This window comes from Epinephelus lanceolatus, chromosome 8 (genome assembly GCF_041903045.1).
Source record: "Epinephelus lanceolatus isolate andai-2023 chromosome 8, ASM4190304v1, whole genome shotgun sequence".
Classification (NCBI taxonomy): Eukaryota; Metazoa; Chordata; class Actinopteri; order Perciformes; family Serranidae; genus Epinephelus; species Epinephelus lanceolatus.
This window is the reverse complement of record NC_135741.1, coordinates 37,755,510-37,782,598: the sequence shown is the minus strand read 5'-3', so window position 1 is coordinate 37,782,598 and position 27,089 is coordinate 37,755,510. Positions and strand designations below refer to the sequence as shown.

The 27,089-nt window shown below is 39.5% G+C and overlaps 1 protein-coding gene and 1 long non-coding RNA gene across 5 annotated transcripts in view; one reads left to right on the top strand and one right to left on the bottom strand.

Annotated features, from left to right (window-relative positions):
* The window catches only part of LOC117257799 (uncharacterized), a 9,361-nt gene extending 1,227 nt beyond the window's left edge, over positions 1-8,134 (top strand). The window contains exons 2-3 of one of the 3 annotated variants that reach the window (XR_004501726.2): positions 7,303-7,679; positions 7,842-8,134. This is a non-coding gene — a long non-coding RNA (uncharacterized LOC117257799). Of the gene's footprint in view, positions 1-7,302; positions 7,680-7,820 lie in introns of all 3 variants that reach the window. The other 2 variants (XR_004501724.2, XR_004501725.2) reach the window with 2 other exon arrangements.
* Positions 4,781-27,089, bottom strand: dennd2c (DENN/MADD domain containing 2C). 2 transcript variants are annotated; one of them, XM_033628122.2, is made up of 19 exons: positions 26,738-27,089; positions 22,576-23,640; positions 19,540-19,664; positions 18,457-18,530; positions 18,155-18,313; positions 17,062-17,140; positions 16,739-16,783; positions 15,082-15,269; positions 14,439-14,548; positions 13,553-13,622; positions 12,800-12,877; positions 12,236-12,376; positions 11,319-11,467; positions 10,025-10,202; positions 8,606-8,647; positions 7,790-7,898; positions 7,281-7,523; positions 5,702-5,788; positions 4,781-5,617 (listed from the first exon to the last, which is right to left on the bottom strand). In XM_033628122.2, exons 2-19 carry the CDS (start codon positions 23,430-23,432, stop codon positions 5,586-5,588), a joined length of 2,766 nt encoding a protein of 921 aa, XP_033484013.2. In that variant the 5' UTR covers positions 23,433-23,640; positions 26,738-27,089; the 3' UTR covers positions 4,781-5,585. The 2 variants fall into 2 exon arrangements, with proteins under 2 accessions (XP_033484013.2, XP_033484014.2); XM_033628123.2 differs by having other exon boundaries at positions 15,082-15,266.

The window sequence follows — 27,089 nt, the reverse complement described above, 5'->3', positions numbered from 1 at the left end:
TACACCTCCCACTGGTTCTTGTAGCCAGCTGTTACCATGTGGGATGCAGCTTTACTGAGCGTGCTGTGAGGGTTTTACATTAATCTCTTTCTATCCATTCTTTATTGTAAAATATTTCTATTATTAATTGCTCCCTTCAAACCTCTAACCCTTTACCCATTAGTAAACTTGCTAGCTATCTACATCACCACATGGCCCATTTCACATTGACATATTTTATGGATATTCCATAAATAACATTCCAACAATAACAGTACAGAACAAATGATAAACTTTACAACTGACCCAAATACAACCTGTCCATTATCACCCTCATTTAAATCTAATGGGAAAAAAACTCTGTGCTATAGTTCATGTATGGACCGTTTCATTGCTATTCTGTTGCTAGGGCAACAACTTTGGTCCCTGTTTACTTCCTGTCAGCTTCTGCATTAACATACATTCAAACAGGAAATACAAAGGGACCCATTTAGAATGTTTATGTTGTCCAGTTTGAAACGGTCTATTAGTTATGTTTATGTTTTATGTGTATGTGTCAGATTCATTTATGATTATTACATCTTGTTGTTTTGTCATGTTTAGGAGATAAAAAAATTATTTGTAATAGAAAAGATATGAAATTCTAGAGGGGAGGTTTTCACCTTGAGCCCCTTTGGGTGTCTTACCTCTCCTGCTCCTCTCCTGTTCTTCATCACATCTTGTGTGCTAATAAGATTCAAATTCAAATTCCCAGCTGCAAATGTTATGCAAAATGACTAATTATGACAAGTTTTGAGCAATAATTTCCTGCAATTATTACATTCAGAGATGAGTTTTTCCGTTATTTGTGGGAACATTTATACTTTTTCTATACTTCTATATACTTTTTTTTTTTAATATGTTCTTTTATTTTCGATCATACATATTTAAAAGGCTTCCTTTTGAGAAAATCAGTGATTTCCTCTTCATTTTGCTCAGCTCTTTGGTTGTTTTAATTGTGTGCTTTTCTAATGCAGGATGAGGCTGTTTAGCAGAGTGAAGGTTCTGTGAATATAGCTTGTCTTCAGGTCTTCACTGTGCCCTGTTAGATTTCTTTGTATTTTATATCTCGAACAATAATCAAAACCTTAAAAATTTAGTTTTTTTTTTTTTTTTTTTTTCAAATAATCAGCGATGACTAAAATGCTGAAATATAGGACTACTGTATATATTTTTGAATTTTTTTTTCTTGCACCCCTTAGATTAGAGAAGGACTTGTGACCCCTTGTGCGGCTTTGGTGACTCCCTGTGGGCCTCAGAACCCCCACGTTGGGAACCAGTGCACTAAAGGGCCGTTTACGTGATTGTGTGTTTGCATCAGCCACTGGAGTTTTCCCACAGGCTTGGCACACAGGAGAATTTTAGTTCTGCAATCTCGCTAGATGCCACTAAATCCTACATACTGGTCGTGTGTTCTGTGAAACAAGAAACCCTAAGGCATCCATTGGTACCAATCATGTCATGTTAGTTTGACAGGACAAGGGGCTTGAATAATGTTCTAAAGTTAGGCTAAATGTTGGCAAGGGAACAACTGGCATGACTGTTTTCAAAAGGGTCCCTTAAACTCTCATCTCAAGATATCTGAATGTAAATGTGTGGGTACCCATGAGTCTCCCCTAAACTTGAGAAGGCTTGTTCCCAGATAATGTTATGTTCCTTCCAATCATTGTACTCATTTAAATTAAGGCTGAATATTTGTCTTTTTGAAGAAAAGAACAACCAGCCTATTTGAAAAACAATGAATCTCCTTACATGTATAGATACAGATACATAACACATTAAAACAGGATTATTGTGCAATTTATGTTGACTGTACTGGTGTTAGTTTGTGCACATCAGATAATTAGTAATGTTAACAGTAAAATAAGAAATCAAAGTATATCAGTTGTGATTCCCTAACTCTCACATTGACATAGTTTTCAACTAGCCTACATAAACAGCATGATTGCATACCTGACATTCAGTTATAGCTTTTGCTTTTGGCATGCCACCCCAAGATTTTCAGTGGCCTTATTTGGCCACCCCTATGAAGAATTTCTGGGGGCACCACTGGCCATTGCTAGTTTTTGTCTGTCTAAAAACATTCTCTGGATTTCTATTAAGATGGAAAGTCACAGCTTCTGGTCTTCTCAAAGTTAAATACCATGAGTGTAACAGTGTCTGTGTCCCACTCTGTTTTTTTTATTTGTCAGACATTTTGACAATTTTTTAATTTATTGGCCTTGATTTGAGCTGCCATTAGTAAATCATCAGGGCTTGTGTACATGATCTAATCTCTCTTAAAGGCAGGTTACATTCGTCATTAATGACAGTGAAATGAAACTGTTTGTCTCTAAAGAGACGGTCTTGGCAGACACATTTGCATCAAACCTCTGTGATATCCTCAGTCTGACAGTATTCTATGTTTTTGTTCTCGTCCACAAAACCTATGAAAAGACCAAAGCCATTTTCCCGGTAGACATTTCGAGTAGCAGGAAAAACACAAGTAAAGCAAATTAAATTAATGTGGCCTCAGTTCCATCAAGTGACCTAGCGAGCCGTGCCACTGAGCCAGCATGCACAATAGCATGACCCTGAAACTAGCTCAACTAAACAGAACGCAGTCGTTTTTAATGTTATCAATTACCCCTGTGCTTTCCCTGCTATGACAGGCCACAATGTCTGCTGAGAAACAGATCTCACTATCTCTCCAGCCTGTATGTAGCTCACAGTCCCAAACCCATTGATTCCTACTGAGGTTGTAAATCTTAAACAAAGATAAATAAATAAAAAATAAATAAATATCTTTAAAGGCTAAACAATTGACTAAAACAGCTGGGAAGTGCAGTCTGTGAGCAGAAATTACTAAAGCAGAAGCAGAAGTAGAAGCAGCAGATTTATCCACATTCACCAGATTTACCCTTAAAACTGAGCCCAAAAAATCTTATTTCATAACATGTGATCCTGTGTAATATACCCTGAAGCAGCCAAAGTTCCTACTCACAATTTTAAACTGTAATTTCCTTTGGCATCTAGTGTTAAACAGCTGAGGTCAAACTATATTCTAAGGTTAAATAAACAGTTCATTATAGTCATAATTTTCCTCCCTCTAAGACATTCAGCACATATTTATAATCTAGGGTTAACACTACTCAAATACCAAACATGTTATATCTGAGATGCTGTTGCACTAAAACAGAAAAGTTATATTAAGACTTTCAGTGCATTGAGCTGAAAACTCAACTCTGCAGGTTGTTTCCTGCCAGTGGAAGCAGATGGCGACAGTGCCCCCATGTGGTCACAGTGGTGACATGCTTATATGATGTTGCTTGGACACTCCTGTGTTTTTAGTGTCTCATAGTGCTTCAGAGGAAGGGTGTGTAATTCACGTTAAGTCTGCCCCTCAGGCTGAGCTTACCCCTGTGTACTATTCCAACAAGTCCAACCATTTAAATGGTAGTATTTTGGTTGGTGCTGGTTAGGGTTAGGGCCATGTTTTGGATTTAGGATCTTGGTATGGGAAGTGAGAGAAATGTGTGCAGCAAAAGAGGAAGTTGTGCCTGAGAGGCTAAGCAGAGGGTGGGAAAAAAAAAAAGTCACTTTTAAGAAGAACCTGTTCTGCCAGTCTTTATCCCTGCTCTCTCAGGGTGTGTCATTCAATCAATACACCAGTCCTCTAGAGGATTGGCTCCTCTGTGCAGACATTATTTTCAAACTTAATTATTCTGATGACTCCCTTTCTTGGTTTCAGGCCCCTAATCGTATGAATTGGACATAACAAATGGGATGAGGTCAGAGGTACCTGCTGAAGAGGCAGTTTAGGTAATGTGCTACTAAATGGGAATCAGAGAGTTACATCACGCAAAGGGCTTGTTCCGGTGCCTTAAGTGGAAACGCATGATGGGAAATTTAGTAGAAATCCTGTGATCCTTTATACACTGTATGATTCATAGGGTCAGTAACACTTAAAATAGTTTTACAGCAGAAAAATGTTATATGTAAGTGTTTTAGCAGGTCAAAATGACTTAATACATTCATTTTGAAAAATATTTTTGCCTTCAGCTCAGAAGGCTAAATTTGCCCAGGCTTGTTGGAAGGCTGTCTATCACAAGAGTACAGAGGGAAAAGGAAAAAGTACTTTTAGCTAGTGTTACGTTACGTTGTGATGTATGTTTCTTATTATTATATTATTATTTTTCCCTAAATTCTGTTGTCACATTGGTGAAGATGTTTTCCTAATTTGCTTGTGTTTTGCCTATTTGTATGTTTTCTTAAAGGTAGGGTCTGAAGGATTTTCCAGTTGCTGTTTGTAAACACACATTCAAATTCGGCCCCTCCTATCAGGCTCAACTCTCCCAGATGTACGGAGCCTGGAGGTATGGAAGAAGGCTTCACAGAAGAGGTTCAGGCAAGGCTCGCGCTGGTGCACGCTCGGACACGGCACCTGCGCTCTCTCATTGGCTGGGGAAATCTCCGCCCAGAAGCGGTCCGAGCTCACAAAAACATCAAAATACAGTTAAAGGGGAGGAGCTCTGCAAACAGAGTCACCACCACACATGAGTAGAAGCCCATAGGTGATGATTAAGCAGGATTTCATTTGTATATGTCTATATTTTGTTTTGTTTGAAAATCCTCCAGATCCTACCTTTAATTTGCAGTGCGCTGAGCTTTCGGGGACACCATATTCATGGTCTCCTACACAAATGCCTGATCACGAGTGTCATAGTTGTGCAGGGTTACTGTATAGCCCAGTTTTAATAGCATAGTCATTCATTAGACACTGTCCTTAAGAACCCATTTTTTTAATGTCGGGCACATCATGCTTTAATACAAAAATATTCCAGATACTGTACACTGGTTCTCAACATTGTGCAAAATGTAAAAAAAAAAAAAAAAAAAAAAAAAATATTTACAACTCCCATTAACCAGGAGAAAGTCAAGGACAGAAGAAAAAATGTAAATATTAATGTTGATGAGGTTTAACCTGGAGTCTTAACACTTTGAAATGCTCTGATCAGAGTAAATAAACCTACTTGATCTGAAATGCAAACAAAAAGAAACGGTAAACAAAATGTTTATGTACAGATTGTGCTGAAGGGAATGCAACGTGGATAATGGAATTTTACAATAAAACGTATAAGAACATGCATCAGATTGGAACCAAACAGATTATTTTCAATTGTAAAGTACTTACAAGATTTAAGTTTAACAATAAAGTTGCATTTACTGTGTAGCAGAGTAGAATGTATGTTAAGTAAACAAGTTTCAAGTCCGAGAGAAAAAAGTTACAACCACACATGTTCAGGTTGATAACTGAGGTTAAGTAGCTGGAATGTATTTTTTTCCATAGACATATTGCCTTGTTCACAATGTTTCATGAATGTTTTCCAGTTTTCGTCCATTAAAAAGTGCACTGCTCTCAGACATGCATACATGGCTATGAGATGAACCTGGTCCTCTGATACCCAAACTCTCGACCGTCCCATTCACATCTTATACAAAAAACTCCTCAGCAAGTCCAGCAGCAACAAGTGTTCTGTTAGTAATTACAAAGTCTTTCATTTCAGAGCCACTGTGTCGGTCTGTTTTCATTTCATTTGAAGGAGCTTCATCTTGCTTCCTAAAAAAGAAAAAAAACCAAAAAGAACAATTAGCTGTTGAAAGACCTTTGAAAGTGAACACTTAATGACAGAGCAACACTTACCCAGGCCTTTGAGAAATTTGTTCACACCACTTGGCTCTGGCTCAGGGTATGAATCCAGATACTCAGCCACTCTGACCTCAAAGAGACCTGGGAGATAATAGGTAGTGTTGAGCCACTGAGACAGAAAGTGTTCAGAATAAAATATCTAACTTTAAATAAAAGTTTAGATTCTCTTCAAATTTTTCATGTTTCATTAATCTGGTATTTCAAATTTATTGTTTTTAGGTCAGTGCATGCTGTTGAAGAGAAACTTTAATATTTTCCTATGTTGTTGTGTGTAAGTGACCAATGGAGACAACAATTTTTGAAATTGGTCCAGTATTGAAAGAGACAGCATCAGCAGCATCAACAACAGGCAACTGTGCACTGTCGATTTCTGTCCACTTAAAGTTCCTGTTTTTGCCACTGACAGGCTCAGATTGTCATCAACACAAGAAACTGTTCCTGAAACTCCTCTCTCCAACTCTCACTAATGTTTCCACCTTTGTCTTCCTGCAACAAGTGACCTCTCTCGTGAGAACAAGATTTCTCCTTGAGTGAGGCTTGGTTACACATGGTAATAAACAGACTGGATCAAGGGAAAGGTAAGGAAAAACTTTCCATTTCTCTGTAGGGTCCTTTCTGTAATGTTGTCTGCCTGTCTATATCTGATAATGTTAGCCTGTCAGTGGCAAAAATAAGCACTTTTAGTGCAGGTGAATTGATGGTGCACAATTGTCTGTAGGGATTGCATTGCAGCCTGTTTTACTGCTGCAGCACTCTCTCATTACTGGACCAATTTAAAAAATTGTTACCATTAGTCACAAAAACCTGAGAATATAGGATCCAGGTTGGACCAGAGTTTAACTTAAATACCTTCCTTCAACTAAAGTCACATGTCTGATTTGGTATGATTGATTAAACAGTGCAACTTAATCATTTAAAAAACGATCATCAGATTATTTTGTGAAAAGCTCTGGCACATTGTCTATACATTGTTACCTGGGGGGAAAATGAAAGGTGGGCGCTATGCTTTCAACACTGTCCCAATATCAGTGAAAAACGCATTATTAGTGTAATGCAGAGCAGCAGCGATTAGCTAGCTGTTTGGGATACACACACAGGGACTCGCATGCATGGCCAGCACAGCTTTCACAGCGACACACAGATTACAACACAGAGGTAGTGTGACTTCATTCTCTGCTCAGGATGCCATTACTCCACCATATCTTTACATAGCAATTTGTGTTGTGCTGCTATATTAATGCTGTTTAAGTCTTTAAGTAGCATTGAAATCTGAAGGTATCAAAGATTCATGTATAAAGTTTAATCCTCATATTGACTTGAAGGAAAAGTACCAGTGAATGTTTATTTTTCTTCCTATTGATTTCATTATTATAAAAAAGTAGTTATTCTGTCAGAACTGAGTGTAAATATTTTTTTTTAATCTTTTAAGATCTCATAAGTGACCCTTAATGAATACAGAGAGAATAGTTAATCTTGGACAAGATAATTAGCTATTTATAAGTCTTAATGTTTTGTTTTTTTTTAACGACTCAACCCTTATGACTATTGGTCTGCTGCATCACCACAATTTTACCTCTTCCTCCTCCCTTGCGCAGCTCTTTGTCCTGAATGAAGCCGGCAAACATCTGAGTGTCCATGAAGAGCTGTAGGAACTGGCGGACTCCACGGGAAGGGTGTGATTTTCGAAAACTGTCTCGCTGGAGCTCCCGGCTGCCATTGGAGGACTCAACCATGTGGAGAGGATAGTGGCCCACCAGCTCCACGAAGAACCGTGCAAAACCCTCCGACACCAGAGAGCTCAGGTCAGCCTGCTGACCTGGACAAGCCACACGTTGGATGAAGATAAAAGGGTTAACTAAACCACCTAAATAGGCCATCAGTTACCATCTGACTACAGTTTTAACTGCCCAGTTTAAAAAAAACAGAATAAACTAAAGACTTGGCAGCAGTCAGTAGGTCATCAGAGGTCCAGGTGTGTAGTGCAGCTGTCAATTGCAAGCTACTATCATTATAAACAAATAGAAAAAAAGTGATGCATTGTTGAACATTGTTTGGAGCATGTAATCTCTGTAATATACCAACCTCCACTACTGTCTCCATCCTCCTGTCTCAGGATGTCTTCCCTCTCCTCCAGGATCTGCTGCAACGCTGCCTGCAGTTTACTGGGCAGGATGCAGTCTTCATCACCCAGCTGTCACACGTCACAGGAAAAATCAACAACAGTCACATGATGCCATTTACAAACACATCTCAACTGTCCTGCACACTGTTGCAACACATTTTTCTGATGTTTTTGGCCTCAGTGGAAATGTGTTCCCTGTGTTCTGATCATGTTTGGCCAATTTGTTCTGATGAATGAACAGCTATACATTTTTTTTGGTTTTTGAATGACGTTTTGTGCTGTGATACACAAATGAGTTTTAAATCTGGTGGTATAAAAAAATAAAGACCTAATGCTGTTATGCACTAAAGGCAGTTAATGTTTGAATGGCAAGTCAATCACTGCACATCCCATTAGCTTGTAGTTAATAGAGAAAGAGACTGCGCCTGAACAAAGATTAAGCTCACTAAATTAAATGTCAAATTAAAACAGACACAAATATGAACACAACAAAACAAACAAGTATATCATTAATTGAACAGACAGAGTGATTAGTTTTGACTGACAAACCTCAGCTCTGAATTAGCAGCTAAACAGCCTTCCTGTTTGCGCCATGACACAATTCAGGTCTGGGTTTACATCCTGTATAGTTTTATCTCTGCAGCGCTTGTGGGTGTTACAGTTTCTTGTCTCTGTCACCCTCAAAACATTCTGCAAGGGACAAGTGTAGGCAAAGCCATCTTTCCCCAGTGGGACCACACCTATCATTCCCTTTATACAGTGTTATGTGTACACACCTGAACGACAAACTTGTCTGCACACAGATCCACTATGAGCACCTGGGAAGACAGCAAGAAGAAAGAGAGACAGTTACAGACTGGAGGAGTTGACTATTTCACAACATGAGTGGTGGAGGTGGAGTGAGCCTGAGCAACAGTTTCTTCTGGGTGTTCCTCCACCACTCCCGAGACACAGTGGAAGCTACCATGCAGCCCTTACTACTCCTGTTGTGATTCATTCACAATATGTTTTAAATATATAGAGCCAAAAGAGGGTACTTAAACCATTATACCAAGAATCCCACACATTTTTATCAATCAACTTTCAAAACTTTTCCATAATATCTTACCACATTCCCTTACCACATTCCCATGACTTTAAGTAGTTTAAAATAGGATATATAGGACAGGACATATATCATTGGACATGCACTTCCCAGGCATTTGCTGATATGCAAACTGCTAGTGCTTGCTAACTTAACTCGCTCACATTCCCACTGCCAACGAGCTGCATATGCCAATAGACCAGACCTGCACATACGGGTAATTTACAAAAGGTCAAACCACGGCCAATTTGGGGGAAAGAAAAGTAAAGAAAATATAGAGTCTAAAAATTGTTTTGCTTGTGATACATTAATAAACAAGGGTCTATGTTTGGATCACAACACCTAGTGATGCAATCAAATCAGTATATTTGGTTGAATGACCAGGTATCACTATGCGAAGTACTGTCTGTAAATAACCAACCTGTTAATGGTCACCTGTTAAATCTAGTTGAGATTGAGATCGAGAAGACAGTCTGATGCTGCTACACTGTATGACTGCAGCGGCCCCTCACTCAAGCTAGCCTTAGCTATCCATCCGTAGTAACTGTCACCAGCATCATTTAGACCAGTGGGTTCCAACTGGTCCAGCCACAGGGTCCAGATTTCACCTTAGTCATTAGTTCAAGGTCCACACAGTTTAAAACATTTAGCATCATACTTGATTAAGTCACCACACATCAGCTTTTTTGCATTTTCCGGTTTCTCTCCTGACATGACAGCGCGTTTCTTTCCCCTAAAAGGAGGTACAGCCTTGGCAATGACACAGTGCTGGTCTGGTCCATGGTTATCATGTGATATTAGTGGCATTTAAACAGCAGCACAGCACTAGATTTTAAAAAAAGCACTACAAGGAACATATTTTACATAACATTTGACATGTTCTGGGATTTTTATGAGCATATTTTTTTAAAAAAAAATAGTCACACCAATGTGTATTCAACACTTTTCCAAAACATTCAGTTAAATCTAAACCATCTCTAAGCCTGGAAAACAGTTTTTTAAAATTGTATATCTTTTCCAGGAATTGTATGTCTGGTTCTAGATGAACCAGTCTATTTAAACTGCAAATTAGACAATAATTTTAAAACATTTAAACAGAATTCTGACCGACCTCCTCGATGGGCAGCTCCAGCACCTCTGGCAGGCAGGGTGCCAACACCCCAATAAGGAACGGGGTGGGGGAGCAGCTGATGTCCAGCATGCTGGCCGGTAGCACAGGCACAAAGGTATGCTGCCAGGTGAAGGGGTACAGCAGTGCCAGCACTGCATGGCTACACCGAGACAGCACGCTACAGTCAACAGAGGGGAGTGAAAAGATTATAGACAAAACACTACTCAGTTCTCACACAGATCATATGACACAAGGATATCTTTTCCAGCACATTTTCAAAGTGACCAACTGTAAGAGCTTTCAGCAAATAGCTCTTGTGTAGTAAATAATTCTCCCAGGAGGCAACTGATCTATGCAAATACTTTGTGCAGTATCTGCTACTGCCATTACTGATGACACACCTTGTCCCTTTAAAAACTACTGTTATTATACTCAGCAAAAAGCATACCCTGAATCCTATCTGCTATCACTTAATATTGAATCAACTGCTAGATAATTCTATTTCTGATACCCTTTTTAATCTGTTTTATATCACTCTGTTGTAACATAGAAACTGCCTTAACATGCTGCTAACTCCATCGCAACCTTTTAATTCTCAATCAAAGCATAGCATTTAACATCGCTGGTATTGGCTTGTTATAAGTATCAGCATATCTCTTTGTTTTTAAACATTATTTTTTACGCATTTTGCCTTCAATGATAGGACAGCTGTAGATAGACAGGAAAGGTGAGAGAAAGAGGGATGACATGCAGGTGAACTAGAGGTCGCCCCGTATCAGCGTAAATGTTGGCAGATATGCAAAAAGGAAATACTTTTCCTGTAGCCTGCATTTTATGTATATATGGCAGTTAACATGACTCACATTTTATATAGTTGTTGTTTATATGTTTTTATTCTGTCATTATGATAAATACAGACACAATTTGAAGTTAATTATTCTACTGAGAATTATCCTACCAAGTAACAACCAGCTTGGGATGGTTGTTGTTGTGGCCCTGTAGAGCCCACTGAGACACTGCAAGTGATACTGGCCTGTACAAATAAACATGCCTTGACTTGCAATTGGAACTTTGCCATGGCTTAGCACTGAGGCCAAGGTACACACAGATAAATGACACTGACGCTGAGTCTGTATGATGTAATCAAGCATCAGCAATAGCTGGCACACATCCAGGTGGAGTCTAATTTAATAATATTGCTGATTCCACTATTTTTGAAATGCTGCTGTATATCACCTTTATATATACCCATGGTTAAGTGGTCTTGCAGTGTTTTGTGATACCACAGCAGTACCTGAGTTTGTCAGCGACGAAGATGACCCTCCTCTCAAGCAGAAGGGAGGCAAACACCTGCAGGAGATTCCCCACACTGAGACACTGCAGCAGACTGTCAAAGTCCACGTGCTCCAGTCTAGAGTCCACTGGTCGACACAAAGTCAGTACCTGGCAATGCGACAAGAGCACACAGAGTCAGGCTGAGTGTAAATAAATACAGTGGTATAACTTGTAGCTGTTTACACTAGCTGATCCACACTGACTGTTGGCTGAGTGCCTGGCCGGAGAGCGATGCGTCGCTTTGGCTTGACTGTTTTAAACATGCACTCCGGTCACAAACTTTCTCAATATACAGCTAAAGAGTAAACTTAAATATGATTTTGAAAAGATTTGAGGTGAGAAATAGACAATGCAGTAACAGAATCTTGATTCATATTTGATCAGTGCTGCCTAGTTTGACAGTTTGGCTGCAGTTAATGAGCAGTGACTGACATGATTGACAGCTGGCCTGTGATTGGCTCACATCACAGGCTAGATTTTTCTAAAGCCTGAAAACAGAGTCAATCAAAGGTGCATAATTCTGGTGTTCTCTCAGACCATTTGAACTGCAATATGCTCAAAGGTTATTATGGGATTTTTACCCAATGATGTCAACCCAAATTTAAGAGCCACTATCTGTTGAAAGAGAAAATGTAGTGATTTGGAAGGAGTCATGACTTCACTTCTTTTGAGTCTGCAAATAGTAATGACTAAATTGATATTGTTGATTGTTATAATATACATAGCTGTCCCAACATGAACCTCTCAAAGCTGAAATAGCTGTGCCTATTGTGTGCCGATAACCTCCCCTTCTGAGTCATTCTGAGTCTGCAGAGAGGAGTGGTTAGGAGGAACAAAACTACTAATTAACATTTCCTCCTTTGGTTTCAGGGTTACCTCATTCCCAGAGCCAGGGAGGAAGCTCTTGACGGTGACTGTGCGTCCAGGGGCTGGAAAAGGGGCCTCCATCACGCTACGCATAAAAGGATAAACCAGCGCTGGGGAAATCTCCCTGCGCCTCTCCACCTCCTCCAAAATCTGGACAGACAGAGATACCAAAAATTACTGTGTCCTGAAAAAACTTGTGTTGATTAAAGTGTAAACAATAGAACAGAGCCAAGATGCAGCTCTGCATGTAAATGAAGTTTTCCTCCTGGCCACATTCTCACTTGCTGTTTGTAAATTTCACTGCTGTTTGTAAATTTCACACGGCCAACTGGAAAATGGGTGTGACGCAGATGCATGCATATAATTCCTTTTTTTGAAAAACACACCCAGGGATTACTCAAAATTATCTTTTAGAGTAGCCTCATTCCATCCTAATACACACAAGGAGTTGACAGTAGCTTTCACACACTTGAAGAGGATTCCCACTGAACTTTAGCAAATCCATCCAAATCTCCCTATGAAGGCTTCTATCAGCAGAAACAAGAGAGCAGACGCACTGTATAGTTGCCTTACCTTCGCAAAGAGGTTGAAACAGCCTAGTTTGCTGACAACACAGTGCACCTCAGGAAGCCTCTTCCCTTTTCCAATGGGCTTAAAGACACATACAGTTTCATGTCATAAAGTGGGTAACAACAGAGCTACATATGTCAAAAAAAAAACATCAAACATTTACATAGACAGTATAATCAGGTTCTCAAAAAGAGCACATGATCCCTTTAAATGTATTTACTAGTATTTTTAGTGACAACTTTGTAGATAGGAAGAATCAAATAAATCAAGAGTCTAAAGTCTAAAGTTTTATGATTGTAGTGGTTGTCTTATCTACCCAAAAATAAAACATAAAACTCTTTATGTTATGTTGGGCCCAACTGTCAACACCAAATACAGAATGAACAAAACATAGTTAAGGAGAGCTTAACAAGATAACCATACTCACAATAATAGAAATGAACACACAAAATAGAAAAGGCAGACATACCACATCATTTCAACCCTTAAAAAGCATGTTTTGAAAAGTGTCTTATAAAGACCTAAAAGCTGCTCTCCTTGTGAGGCAAAAGAGAGGGGGAAATGATGAAATTCTTCTTGCTCTCTGTCATCGATTCAGAAGTGGTTTATGGTCTGTGATTCACATGTACTGATTCACATCTCCTCAGAGATGTTGAGTAAGCATGTGGCCGGCTGCCATGTCATCACACACACACACAAACACATAAGCGCTCGAGTGAATGATTCAGATGTAAATGTTAACGCAAGAAAACTCACCAAGATCTTACGGCAGTAACAAAACCAGCGGCTGCCGTCCTCTCCGGTCAGAACAAAGGAGAAGGTCTCACTGTAAACATTGAAGACAACCACACACAGGAGATGTTATTCAATTGATTTCACTTGACTTTAACCGCTGAAAGAAACATATGATCATAATCTCAAAAACGCTGTAATTCCTTGTTTAAAAAGTGGAAAAAAGAGTTTGGAAAATGTCTGTAGGGAATTACTTCATTTATAAAAGCAAAACAAACAACAAAAAAATACCGTCTCTGTAGATCACGACTGTTTAATTTACATAGATAAAGGCACAGCATACAGAAACTAGGTAAATGGCCAGGTGTGTCTATGTGTGTGTTTATTGCACTACCTCAGATAAGTGTTTTAAAGACAGGGAAGCAGTGTAAGTTGAGATCATAACCCACATTAAAACAATGAACTATATCCGGTAGTAGAGAAAAAAGAAAGAAGAAGAATGCCCAATGCCCCTTAGCACTCAGAGATTTAATTAGATCAGTTGAAATTTTAATTATCCCTGTGGGGAATATGAGTTGTTGCAGCAGCAATTTATGGGTTACAGCTGAAGATATAAATAGGAAAAGGGGAAATGGGGGTATTAAACATAATACAACTGATAATTAAGGTGCCAGAACTTTGCTAAATACTGTAGAGGAAAGAAAAGTTGGACAACATTTATTAGAGCACATGAAAGCTCTGTGTATATTGCCAACAAAAGAGAACACCAACATATAGGAAATGATGACAGATGAAAAATAGAAAACAGTATCATGTTACCACTGTGCCATGTTCCTAGCCTTTGGCATGAAGTTACTACTGTATACATCTATCATGCTAGTTAAAATATTACTGTAGTGCATGGGCTGACCTTGGCATGTGTGCAGACGGCTTCCAGTCGTGTGAGTCAGGAAAGCAAAACTTGGGGATGACCCTCAGCTGATCCTCAGCCTCTCTGGAGAGCCGGGATGACTTCTCAAACTGAAACACAGGGACTCCAGTTACAGCAGCGGTTCTCCAAATTACTTCCTTTAGCTTGTTTCAGGGGGACTCAGGTGCAATCAGTGGTTATTTAATTGCATAATAATATAAGTTATTGGAACCTATCTTAGTTATGTATGAGATATTAAGAATAACTTATGCAAGGTTTACTTGTCTCAAGTATTTCTGCATTATCTTCCCGTATAGGTGCCTGGGACTAAACCTTTCTAAAAATGGGCAAAATTCTAAAGTTGCTAAAATGTCAATAAAAATTAGTATGGAGAAAAAAAAATCAACAACTTGCTTTCATGAAAGCTCTTGACTTATGTAAACCTGGGAAAATCCCTTTGAAATGATTCATAATCACTTATGATGGGAATCATCTTCCTTTAATTTTACCAAACAAGATTATATTTTGGACATGACATTATCAAATCACACAGAACATCATTCAGTCAAAGCATTATGATCAAAGCACAGTTACTTCCTTTGCCTAAAAGAAGGGCAGGGTTTTGTTAAAAGCTTCCTCTAACCATTTTGGGGAACTGCTGAGTGATTTCAGGGGAGTAGGTGTTTCCTGGGGAGCCTTTTCTCAGCGACACCACCACGAAGATCTGGAAAAGCTGCTGCTGCTGCAGCTGGATCAGGTCTTTCTCCAGGGTGCGGTAGGCTGGCTGACGTTTCAGTGTAGACTGGATGTAAACTGATCTCCTGGAGCCTGCTGGACACCGGACAATGAGACTATATGTTAAATGGTTGTCCTGGGACATATCCCATCCAGCACACTGGAGCAATATGAGGCATTTTAAATACCAATATAAGTATAGTTGTGAACAATGGCCATGGATAACTGGTAGCCTGTATCTTACAGTTGGGGTATTATTTGAGTTTCTCAAAGTTAAAATCTCCCATTACCTCATTGTTACTTCTTACAAAGAGGATGTTGCTTGGATGGGCCTTTCCAGTCTTTTTTTTATTGTCACTTTGGTCCAGACAGATACATCTTGACAAACACTGTATTAGACGAATTTACATTAAATCTGGTGCAGACAGATGTTCCCCTGAAGATAAAATGTAATAACTTTGGTGATTCTGGAGCCATCATTAGGTCAAAGTTTAATTCTGTCCAATATTTTGGTTTATAGCCAAATACCTGCAAAACTCAAGATATTCCCAGCCTCAGCTGTACTTGCTTATTACTAATGAGCAAATGTTAGCATGCTAACTCCCTACACTTAAGTTTAAAGTAAGCATGGGTAATATTCCCTAGTAAACATCTGTATTAGGTTTGGCATGATATCACTACACAATGAATGTAGCCAGGAGTTCAAAATAATGATATAATCGCAATATCTATAACTTATATAGTATCTAATATCTTGAACTTTGTTTATTGTGCACTGTGTCTCTTTTTTGGCAAACAAATTACAATCAAAATGTGGGGGAGTGGTGAAGAGAGAGTCTGTGATCAAACTGTATGAAATCATGTAAAAAGAGCAATTCCACTTAATGGATAGTGAAAGGCACCCAGTTGGCCTATGGGAAGACAAAGTGAGAATGGACAGCAATAATTTAAGAGGCACTGGATTATTTACAGAATACTTTCATCGCTGTAATATTAACATGATATCAATATTCATTTTTCAAATAGAGTTGTCGTCAAAACCAGTGTATAACAACACCACTAATCAGTATGTAATCATTTTCATTGTTAGCATGTCGACAGCATTTAGCTCAAGGCACCTCTGTGCTCAAGTACAGCCTCACAGAGCTGCTAGCATGGCTGTAGACTATTAACAGAGATACACAGCAAAAGCGAGCGCTTGGCATTTTTGATTGATAAATGACTAACTGTTTCAGCCATAGTCTTGATAGCCCCATCATGTATAATCAGGTGCATTATGGTCCCATTATGGTTGTACGGCACTTGATTGGACAGATATATTTAACATGGCCAACATTAACTAGCACTTAAGAGTGATAATAACATCCCTGAAGCTAATAAATACTGCAGAGGGGCTATAGATATATCTTTTTTCAATGCAGCCCTGTGTTTATACTAATTACAAATACTGACTGACAAAATGAGGATTTCTTGCTTCATACAAGAAGATGTACCTCTAAACTTGAACTTCAAAACCAGACTAAACATAAAGGGGCATTACAGACATATTAACTCTGTGGTGTTACCTTTGGGGTTGTCCTCAGCGTCACTTTCTGTCCCACTGGTCTCCTCTGTTGATATGAATTAGAGGGGGGAGAGAGATTATGGAGAAGCAGAGGAATGGAAAAGACTTGAGAAGCCATAATCAGATGCAGACAGTCAGCCTTTGTTTCATAATCAGCGGCTTCGCCTGCTGCAGCTGGCCTCGTGTGTACCATCAAAAGCTGGGTATTTCCACCACGAGGCTCAACTTAATCTTATTGAAGTGTTGATGTGAGTGACATTTGGGCATCTGTGACAGTCTATGTGTATGTATATGTGTGTGTGTGTGCGTGTGTGTGTGTGTTACCTCGCACTGAGAATCCCTGGTTCTTTACTCTCTTCCTCCCTCGCTTGTCGTCAAAGATGGTCTCAATCTTGTTGACATACTGTGCAGCAGAACACACACACAGGTACTCGTCAGCCCCATAATTTCACAGCCATTATAGAATCATGATTACAGGGAATCATGACATAACAGCCACTAAGTACGTAATTATATTACAGATTTTCAGCATTTTTTAAACCTTACATTCCTGCATTCTTCTGTTAGTGGCCTGAGAGAACACAGTTCAGTATTTGTAGTGGACACAATTCAACTGAGGCCCGCAGAGTTGGGCTCAACACAAAAACAGGCACACACAGGAAGCCGAAACTTATCTTAAAGAGGACACACAAACGTACTTACAGCTGAGGAGGCAAACTTGTATGACAGTGTATAGAAAAAAAGTAAAATGCCTCTACTAAGATAATGGTGCTGTTGTTAAGCAGAAAAATACATGAGGTGTTATTATGTCATTATTTTAATATCTCTGTCAAAGATGTGATATAAAAGAGTTTGTTGACAGCATAACATAACTAAATCTTATGTTTTATTATTACTATCACAGCTGTTTATTCTAAACTATTTAGAATAGCTAGATAATGGAAAACAAACACCAAGGATGTAAAATACGGTCTAAAAATAGCTTTGAATGGCATTCATCAAACCTGCTGGTACACAAAGCACAAGCGTCACATGCTTTTTAAAGCTCTCCTTTCCTAGTCATAAGCTTTACAGATACATGTCCAGAAGCCTTTTTTTTCGTTACTGTACCTTATTGTCAAAGTTAGTCCCTGTCCACGCTCTTCCCACCGCCATGAGTCGTTTGATTGAATTCATGAGTTCTGTCTAAAATCCCATGAAGCATGTTGCTCTACCACTATCTATTACTTTCAGTGTCCTCTCCTTCCTGCTCAACAAGTCACGCCTCCTTCTGTTCTTTCCAACATGATTCACCATTCAGCAGAGCACATACCACTTTGTTTGTCTACCATAGGGCAATATAACAAAACACAAAACATCTCAGTCAACCCTGGTATCCTAATAAAATGACTAATATCACAATCCATGTATCATATACCTGAGGCATCCTCTGTGTTTTCTGCGTGCTTGAACGTTGGGGTGTAGCTGGTTTGGGAGTATTTGCAAATGTTGAGGATTTGGATGCTGTTGATGCTGGGAACTTCTTCATCTCCACTTTGCCAGCATTGCCTTGCAACGTTTGGGGTTTGGGAGGCAGCTGGAAGACAAGAAGTGTGGAGTCATTGCTTGGTTTTGGATAATTACAGGATATCAAACTACAATACTTCCTCCCTTGGAATATCAGGTTAGGTGGGGCTCTTAATAAAGCCAACAGCTAATGAAAAGAAATACTTTCATTACCTTTGGCCTTGCAATAGGAAGACACATGGGGGATAGCTTGACATCCTCATAGGGGTTATCTCTGGTTACGTCACCTGAGGGAAGACAGAGTGATGGCAAAGATAAGATGGGCTGACTGGATGTTTTATCAGTGAAAACTTTCAGAAGATGCTTACTATAAAAACAACACAAATAATTCCTTATAATTACCATGGCTACCTTAATGAATATAGATACAGAAAGGGCGGTGACTAACATTATTTTCATATCAATGAATTTGTCAATTATTTTCTTGATTAATCATTTTGTCTATAAAATATGAAAACAGTAGAAGATGCTGTGTTTAATTTTGCAAGATGATGTATTAAAATTGCTTATTTTATTCAAGCAAACCCCAAAGACATTCCATTTAATATCAGATAAAACAAAGAAAAGCACATGAGAGGCTGCAACCAGATATTTGGTGCATTTTTGCTTGAAAAAGGATTAAAGTAATTAACTGATCATCAAAATAGTTTCATACTTGCAAATTTATTTTCTGTGGATCAGCTAGATACTTATTAAATTACTGCAGTACCATCATTTGTCTAAATTCTACCACTGAAGGTTACTTAAAGTGCAACGTCTGCTGCAGACACAGTCGTCTATGAGGCAGTGTTTTTTACTACCTGTCCTGATTTATTATAAATCACTTTAATGTGCGGTTGTGCTGTCTCTTCCCATCTTGAATATAACTTTCAAAATGTTACAATATTCCAGAAACTGTAAGATTGAATTTTAGCCGAATGCTCTTCGATTATTTTTCCAGATTAGTTCGCTGCTCCCTGTTCTGCATCATCTTTAACAGGCCCTGTTATGGTAATATAACAAGCTCTAAATGGGGCATTCAAGAATCGTAACTGGACATTCGACCAATGACAGGAACCTGACAGTCTTTATGACTTCCTGTCTTCATCTTTTGAAACAGAACCGGTGGGAATTTAAGTAGTTTGAAATACACGACAAGCAGACTGTCAGTGTAAGGATCAAAAGCTCCAGACAGAAGTGCATTCACAATTAGCTCCACAATGTCTCACTTTAGATGACACAGGGAGTTCAACTTACAAACGATGTCCTCGTAAATGTTGTCGTCAGAGTAGGCATGGTAAAGGCCCGAGTGTCTATCCTCGCCTCCCAGGGTGCCTTGCTGTGCTGTTAGACGCGCAGCATCCTCGTACTCAAAGGACTTCCTGTGGCAGTGAGGGAAGGGAAGCCAGTGAAAAAGAGGGGCCTCGCTGCTGTCCTAAAGATAACCACCATACTATTGTTCACTCTATTGTCTTACACTCAGTCAGCGTCCCATGACAAAATTCCTTGTGTTGATATCAAACACAGCAAGACAGAGAGAGTGTGATAAATTGTCATGAAAGGAAATGACTAAGCATATGGTATAAAAGTTGTTTAAAAGTAAAACAAGGAAAAAGCGTATGACAGGATTTAGACAGAGATAGCAGTTGGCAATATGACAATGTCAGCTGTTGTAGTAAAAATTAGGTCACAGTGCAACATTTCTCTACTGAAAACTTAAAAAAAAATTAAGATACAGCTTCATTTACTTAGAGGTGATTTGTCATGTAGCTCTCTGGTAACAAGTGCAGTTCATGTTTTATAGTTACATTTTCTTTTCCTTTTTTTCTTATATGTACTTGTTGCTTTTGCAATGCACACAAGTGCTGACACCAAGACTGTTACATGATTCATGGTTCAGTGTGATGTAATACATAGCCCCATGCAGAAATTTCATAACGCACAAGAATGAATGACAGCTAATGGCTTCCTCTGAAACCGGTAAACAAGGAGCCCTGTAGAGCTGTTAGCCCTGCTGTTTGCAGACATGGCAGGAAGACTGTAGGTGAAAGACAAGCTATTGACATAAACAAAACATTAATAATTTGGATAACGCTCACAATGTATCACACTTATTATTTTTTCCATCAACAGGTGCAGTGTTGCCAGATTGGACTACCTTTTATTTATTCCATGGGTAAAAAATGTTTTGAGCATCTTGCAAAAAAAAAAAAACCTGCCAACTTTTTGTACCCTTTGGGAAGTTTCCAGTTATATTCCATGACTGATAACCAGGGTTGGAAAGCAGCACCGGCCACCAGCCAAGTGCTGGTAAAATATGCAAATGGTTGCTAGCTTTGCTGACCTCACCAGCATCTACTGGCTGGGAGATTTTGGAATCCACCAGCTATAGTGACAGGTGGGCAAAAAAGTCAATTTCCAACCTGCTGATAACTGATGACCAAAAAATGTCATTTCACATTATTATAACTAGGCTGACTTTTTGTCCCTCTCAAATTATTATTTAGTCAAAGCTGTGTGATTAAAGACTTGCAAAAGCATTCATCTGTATGTATCAGACATGTGAGGTGTAATGCAAAGTTATCCAAAACAATACATATTTTGTTAATGTAACAGACTAACTTTACTGATATTTTAAGGTTTGCCTCATAATAATAACACTTACACAACTATGTGTTCATCAGGTTTTGTCTTGCACTCATAATCAGATACACTACATGAGGCTCCTTCCAAGCTTAAAGGGGAACTATGCCCATTATAGGACTGCAGCAATATACCGGTTTTAGGGTATAATGTGATATAAAAGATGGTTATCATACCGTGTACATTTGCTTAATCGACAATATTAAAAAAAAAATGCAACTGGACGGAGAATCTCCCCTTTATTTTAGTAATGTTCAAAGGGGAGACTTTTTACACGATACTTCCATTAACAAAACGGTTTCAAGTTTCAGTTAGAGTAATAAAATGTTTGTCCGACCAAAAATAACTTCCAGTTCATTCCTTTTAGGGTCATTCTGACTGATAACATAAATTCTGTCATACTCTGATACCATGAAACTATATTAACTAGCTTATATTTTCTGAGATGGTTATCTTTTCCATGAAAATCTCATACCATTGCAACCCTAATGCCCAATTTCAAAATTCATTTGTTATTCCTATGGTCTAAGACAGTCCAAAAATATTAGTAAACATGAACGTCTCTCTCCCAAATCCAAAATCTAGAGTGCTAAAACTCAAACTTGTGATGTCATCAAGTATCATTCTGGAGCTGCTCCATAGGCAATGACTTGGTAACAATGTTTAAGATGATATGGAGAGCACCCAGGGGAATGTTCTGAGTATACAGGTACATTTTCTGTTTCAGAACTGTGAACACTACAGCAGAGTAAAGCTCATTTGAGTATAAAAAACAACGACACAGTCCGCAGGTCCATAAAATCAGGCTTCCATTTATTGTCTATGGAGAATCTCCAGACTTTATATTCTATGACATTACAATTTTGAGACTTACTTCTCTGGTTCCAGGCTTTGACAGGGTAGCTCATGTTCACTGATATTAAGTGAACTTAGGAGGATGCAGTTTGTGGTGCTACTGAACTGTAAAGCACTGATAGGTGTTTCTATTATTTTGCCTGCCCTATTTATATCAATAAGGGTGGGCTAAATAACAGACACATTCCTTTAAAAATCAAAACTATTATGAGGTTTAATATGTTTTGTTATCTCAATTTTGAATTGGAAATTGAAAATATCTTTGTTTGTGATTATATTATCAACAACTCCTGGGCAATGTTTACGTGATACTGACGGACAACACCAGGGCATGACAGTCACAGAGAACTACATCATTAGAAGTCATGTCACCTATTAAGTCCTGAGCCAAATGTGTTCATGGGTTACAAGTTGTGTCTTGTTTTGCTTAACCTTCAGTGAATGAGAGAGCGCGAGTGTGAGAGTCTGTGTGCGTGTCTGTAGATGATGACCCTGGACCCTGTGGCTGCTGAGGAACTAGGCCACATCCAGACAATAGAGAACAATGTTGCCAGATATCATGTGACATCACACTTGGACCCGAGCCAACAATGAGACTCAGTACCCTCTAAAAAAACGTGCCCTAAAAACACTGTGGATTTTAAAATATCTGTTTTGGTCAGAGTCTAAAGCAGAATGTTCAATGTCCACTTGTGCATTTCCTTACTGTATCAGCAGGAGCCGTCTTCTTCAAATATATGTTTCAGATATCAGTTATAGAGTTATTTGTGCTCTGCTTTTAGTGTACTGACTCACCTGTTCTTTTTATGCCTCGAGAGCCCATTAGTCTTTGCTACAGGACATGGAGGAGGTGGGAAGCTAGGTGGCTGGGCTACCCTCCTACTCCTCATGTAGGAGCGGTTGACATGAGGGGTTTTGCCATCCCATCGCACTGTGTTCCCCGTGTTGTTGTTGTTGGCTCCCTGATACTGGAATGTCCGCAGAGGTTTGGGAGGAGGCTGAGCTTCACCTGAAGACCCTCTGCCTTTTTCCCAGAGCAGTCTGTCCCCCTCAAGCTTACGCCAGAAACCCCGTGAAGTGTAGAAGTTTCCAGCAGGCATGTTCTCTTCTTGGTCATCGGTTGATAGAGGTAGGATTTTAGAAACTACTTCAACTTCCAAGATGTGATCCGATTTTTGGTCGCCATTGGCGGTTAACATTTGTTTAACTGTAGAGTTAGCAAGTGGTTTGTTCCCTGGGGTTGTAAACTCAGTGGAACATTTCTGCAGAGGTTCTGACTTCCTACCAACCACACCACGTCCAGCTTGTGCTGGGGATTCCCGAAAATCTAAGCCCAAACTCGTAGATTTGGAGAGGCTGGGTTTTGCCTGAAGCCCTCCTTTTGATCCCTCATTGGAACATCCGTTGCCCAGAACATCTCCAGAAAACGTTCGGGATAGAGTCGGAGGATGTGCTTTCACCCCTGCATCCTGGCTGCTGCCCTGCTGACTGCGACCTTCCCACTGGGAGATCTTCTCCCTGATATTAATGCGCTGCTCGTGAGAAGGGGGCCTCCCTGACTGGCGGCCCTGCCAAGCCACAGTGGCCCCTTTCTGCAGGCGATCAACTTCACCACCCCCTCGCCTGCCCTGCTCCAGCCTCAGAGCCAGCATACTGAGAGGGGGCAAATGAATGCATCAGGGATTGTCTCACAAACACAGACAGGCAATGCCACGTAATCTGTTGTCAGTTAATCCAGAAATGATAAGTAAAAACAGGGCTGCCACAAGTTTTATGGTTATAACTGATCCTTTATGTCTTTATGCGTTTTCTTGTGCAGAGCAGAGTGTCATTTCCCCCTGGTCTACTTTTAGAAACCACCTAAAAAGAAGACAAGACACAAAAATTACTCATCAATCACTGCACTTAAAAACAAGTCCAGACAGCACACTGCTGGGTCAAAGGGGTAGTGAGGCAACACATGAGGACACAGTTACTTTTGAAAACAGAACACATCTGAAGTTGTCTATAACTTGTAGGAAGGGACACAGAGAAGGTCAGGAAGAACAGGCTCCTGTCAAGGTCGGTTTCCAAAAATAAATATCCACTAAGAATAAGGAAAGACAGTGACACGAACAAGGTTACCGCAGATTTCTGCTGCTGTGTGTCTTAAGCTGCCCAACCCTCCTCTAGCCCCAGGGGAATTCTGTCGTCTCTGTAGCTGTTGTCCTTAACCGCATGGCTGGCCAAATACAAAATGCCAATGATACAGCAAAGCATTAAATCTAATTTAGTATTCTTGCAAAGCTGTCTTTCAGATGACAAGGAAGAATGTGCACTTTAGATAATTTCAAAGAGCTTCAGAGGCAAGAAAACACATGATTCTCAAGCATTACATAAAGCGCCAGTGACAATTAGTTGAATGATGGAAAACATTTTAACCACACCTCTATGCGCAATGTTATAAAAGCTCTTCAAATGGTTTAGCTATGTATCAGACGCAAGATAAAAACATACAGGACTACAGACTCTGATTAACTAATGCCTTCGTGCTAAGATAACAGTATAGTAAAGACTTATGATCTATGGTCTTGCTCCCTCTGACCAAATGCTATCAAACACTGAGATTAGATGAAAAGTTCTGCAGCGGCATCCACCCTGACTCATATTCCCTGAGTCGACATCAATGCGGTCACTGTACACTCTCGTACAGCAGCTCCTGGCTTGCTGGAACCAAACCATCTGGACACGTTGCACATTAGGACCGGGGCTGAGAGAATGTGGAGAAGGGGAGACATGGTAAAATTCCACTGCACAGCTCATGATCATAATAACTCTATGAGCTGCATTCCTGCAGAGTTGTACAAGAGGGGGGTCGGGGAATAAATTTAACTAGAGACAGTCGGTCAGTCAGTCTCGCAAGTGACGCCTTTGTTTGGTTTGACCTAAATCAAATGTAAGTGTGCACTGGAATGCTGCTCGATCAATGCCAGACCACGCAATGACAATGCGACTCCCCAACTGACCCACTTGCATTATTTGTCTGTGTGCGGTATGTTGTACAGGAAGGCATGAGTTGCACTTCCTGAGCTGCAGGAAGAAGGATCAGCAAACTGTCCATAATTATGGTGCAGAGAGATTTGCACCCAGTTGAAACCACTGATTTGAGCTATGTTTGGATCATCTATATTCAAACCCCGTGATAGTAAACAAACATTGTCTCTCTGAAACACAGTAAATCCAGAAATATATCAGTGACTAGCTGGTTACAGTAACTTTTGCAAACTTGTCTAAAACAGTCACCTCCCCCTTTCACATGGCATACAGCTTACATCAAACGTTGTTATTGCCAGTGAGGCACTCCATGAGGTGCTGTGATATCAAGTGTACAAAGCCAGAGAGTCAAAATGAACTTCAATGACATTTATTAGGCTGTCAACTCTGCAGAAAGGTATCCTTATATTTTCAAGTGAAACTCACTGACTCATCTACGTAGACACGAGACAGGAGACCCATAAAGCTGGAGTACCCCGTCATCACTTGGCAGCTAAATCAAACCTAATTACACCTTCAAAACCACCACAAAACACCCTCCCAAAGAAGCGTGGCATGACACAACATGTTGAAGCTAAAGTATTGTACGACTGTGGTTCACCATCAACAGTGACAGTTAAAGCAATAATAAAAGAAAAATGTGGGTTTGCTAAATGCCAGCTAAAAGGACACACCAAGACTGAGTGCCTGAAAATGACGGATCCATCACCAGCCACTAGAACAGCTTGCCTGCAACCAAACATTACTTTCGACAGTGTGACTAAAAGGGTGATAAACCACTTTAACACAAGTTCCACCATTTCTTGTCATACCACTGTCATGAAAAATGTCTCCAAAGTCTCTTTTAAACTCAGACCAAGACAGTTATGATATCAAAACATTTACAAACACACTTTGTGTCACCCAACTAAAGAGCTTTAGCACAAATGCATTAATGCAAATCTATTCATTAACAGTGTTCCTGGTGTTAATTTGTCCCTTTTCTCTGAGGGGATTAGTGGCATATACATCTCAGATGCTTTCAGCTATAGGCAGTTAATTATTAACTGAACTGTTTTTCCTACATTTGGCAGCACCTGCAGAAGATTTCCATATCACAGATGCATTAAGGTTCAATGACCTGAGCTAACTCTACGACCTGAATTATTGCTTGAGTCCTGGTAATGCTGTTAAACGTTTGTCGGTAATCAATGAGTCAACTACAGTAAAAGGGGAATAGATGATGGTGGAGGAGAAAAAACTCGCCCTCGTTCTGTTACATTAAGAAAACACGCCAAACTCCCTTCAAAACTATAGATGTTTAAAATGTTCTTCCTTACTGCAAAGCCTCATTACCATAGAAATTAAACTCAAACATCCCACTGACTTCATAAGATCTACTCTCTAATTCGGCTTTATTAGAAAGCCAAAATAACCTAAAGTAGCCTGGCGGTTTACACCTCTAGCGTCATACCACCAAGTCAAACTTTTCCAGTTGTCTATTGGAAGAGCGTCAAGACTGACGGTAAAGGATAACGTTATACGTTTTTGTTTCCACTGATCCGGACAGTTTATATTGCACTAAAAACGTTTAAACCATAGCCGAATGAACAACAGGACTTACTGATACAAACATCTGCTTGATAATTTACTTAAATTAAAAGAAAACTACGACTTTCCACTGTAAGGAGAAAACCCCAACTACTGGAAAACATATAGCAGAGCCTACACGTTTTTACGAACATCAACTAATTGAGGTTATGTTACTAAATACAGCAAAATTACTCTTAACTTTTACTCATGCACTGCTATGAAGCGTTAACGGTAGAAGAGAAAGAAATTAATGTAACATTGGTCAGAAGATTAGTGTGATAAAGTTATCAGAACAATACTACCACCATATGACCACATGGAAGATGCATAAACTACATTTATCGGGACTTACCCCTCGTAGTTTAAAATGATGAGCAAAACTCCAGTTCTTTCCTCATTTTCATTTCGGTAACAAATTAAAAACACAAACGTAATCCGAGTAACGTTAACGTTACACCCGCTCGCATCGTTCAAAGCGGATAGGTTAGCTGTCTGAATAAGTCCAGGCGTTGATGTCCGCAGCCAGTTCTTTGTTACTTAAAAAAGTGACTTAAAAATAGACATTTATGAGGCATAAAAACGTGTCCGCTATAATAATAATAATAATAATAACAATAACTAAACACAACAACAAAGAAAGTGTCCATAAACTCGAGAAAAGTAAAGCAGAACACTCCTCGCCCTCCTCCGCTGGACAGTTGAAC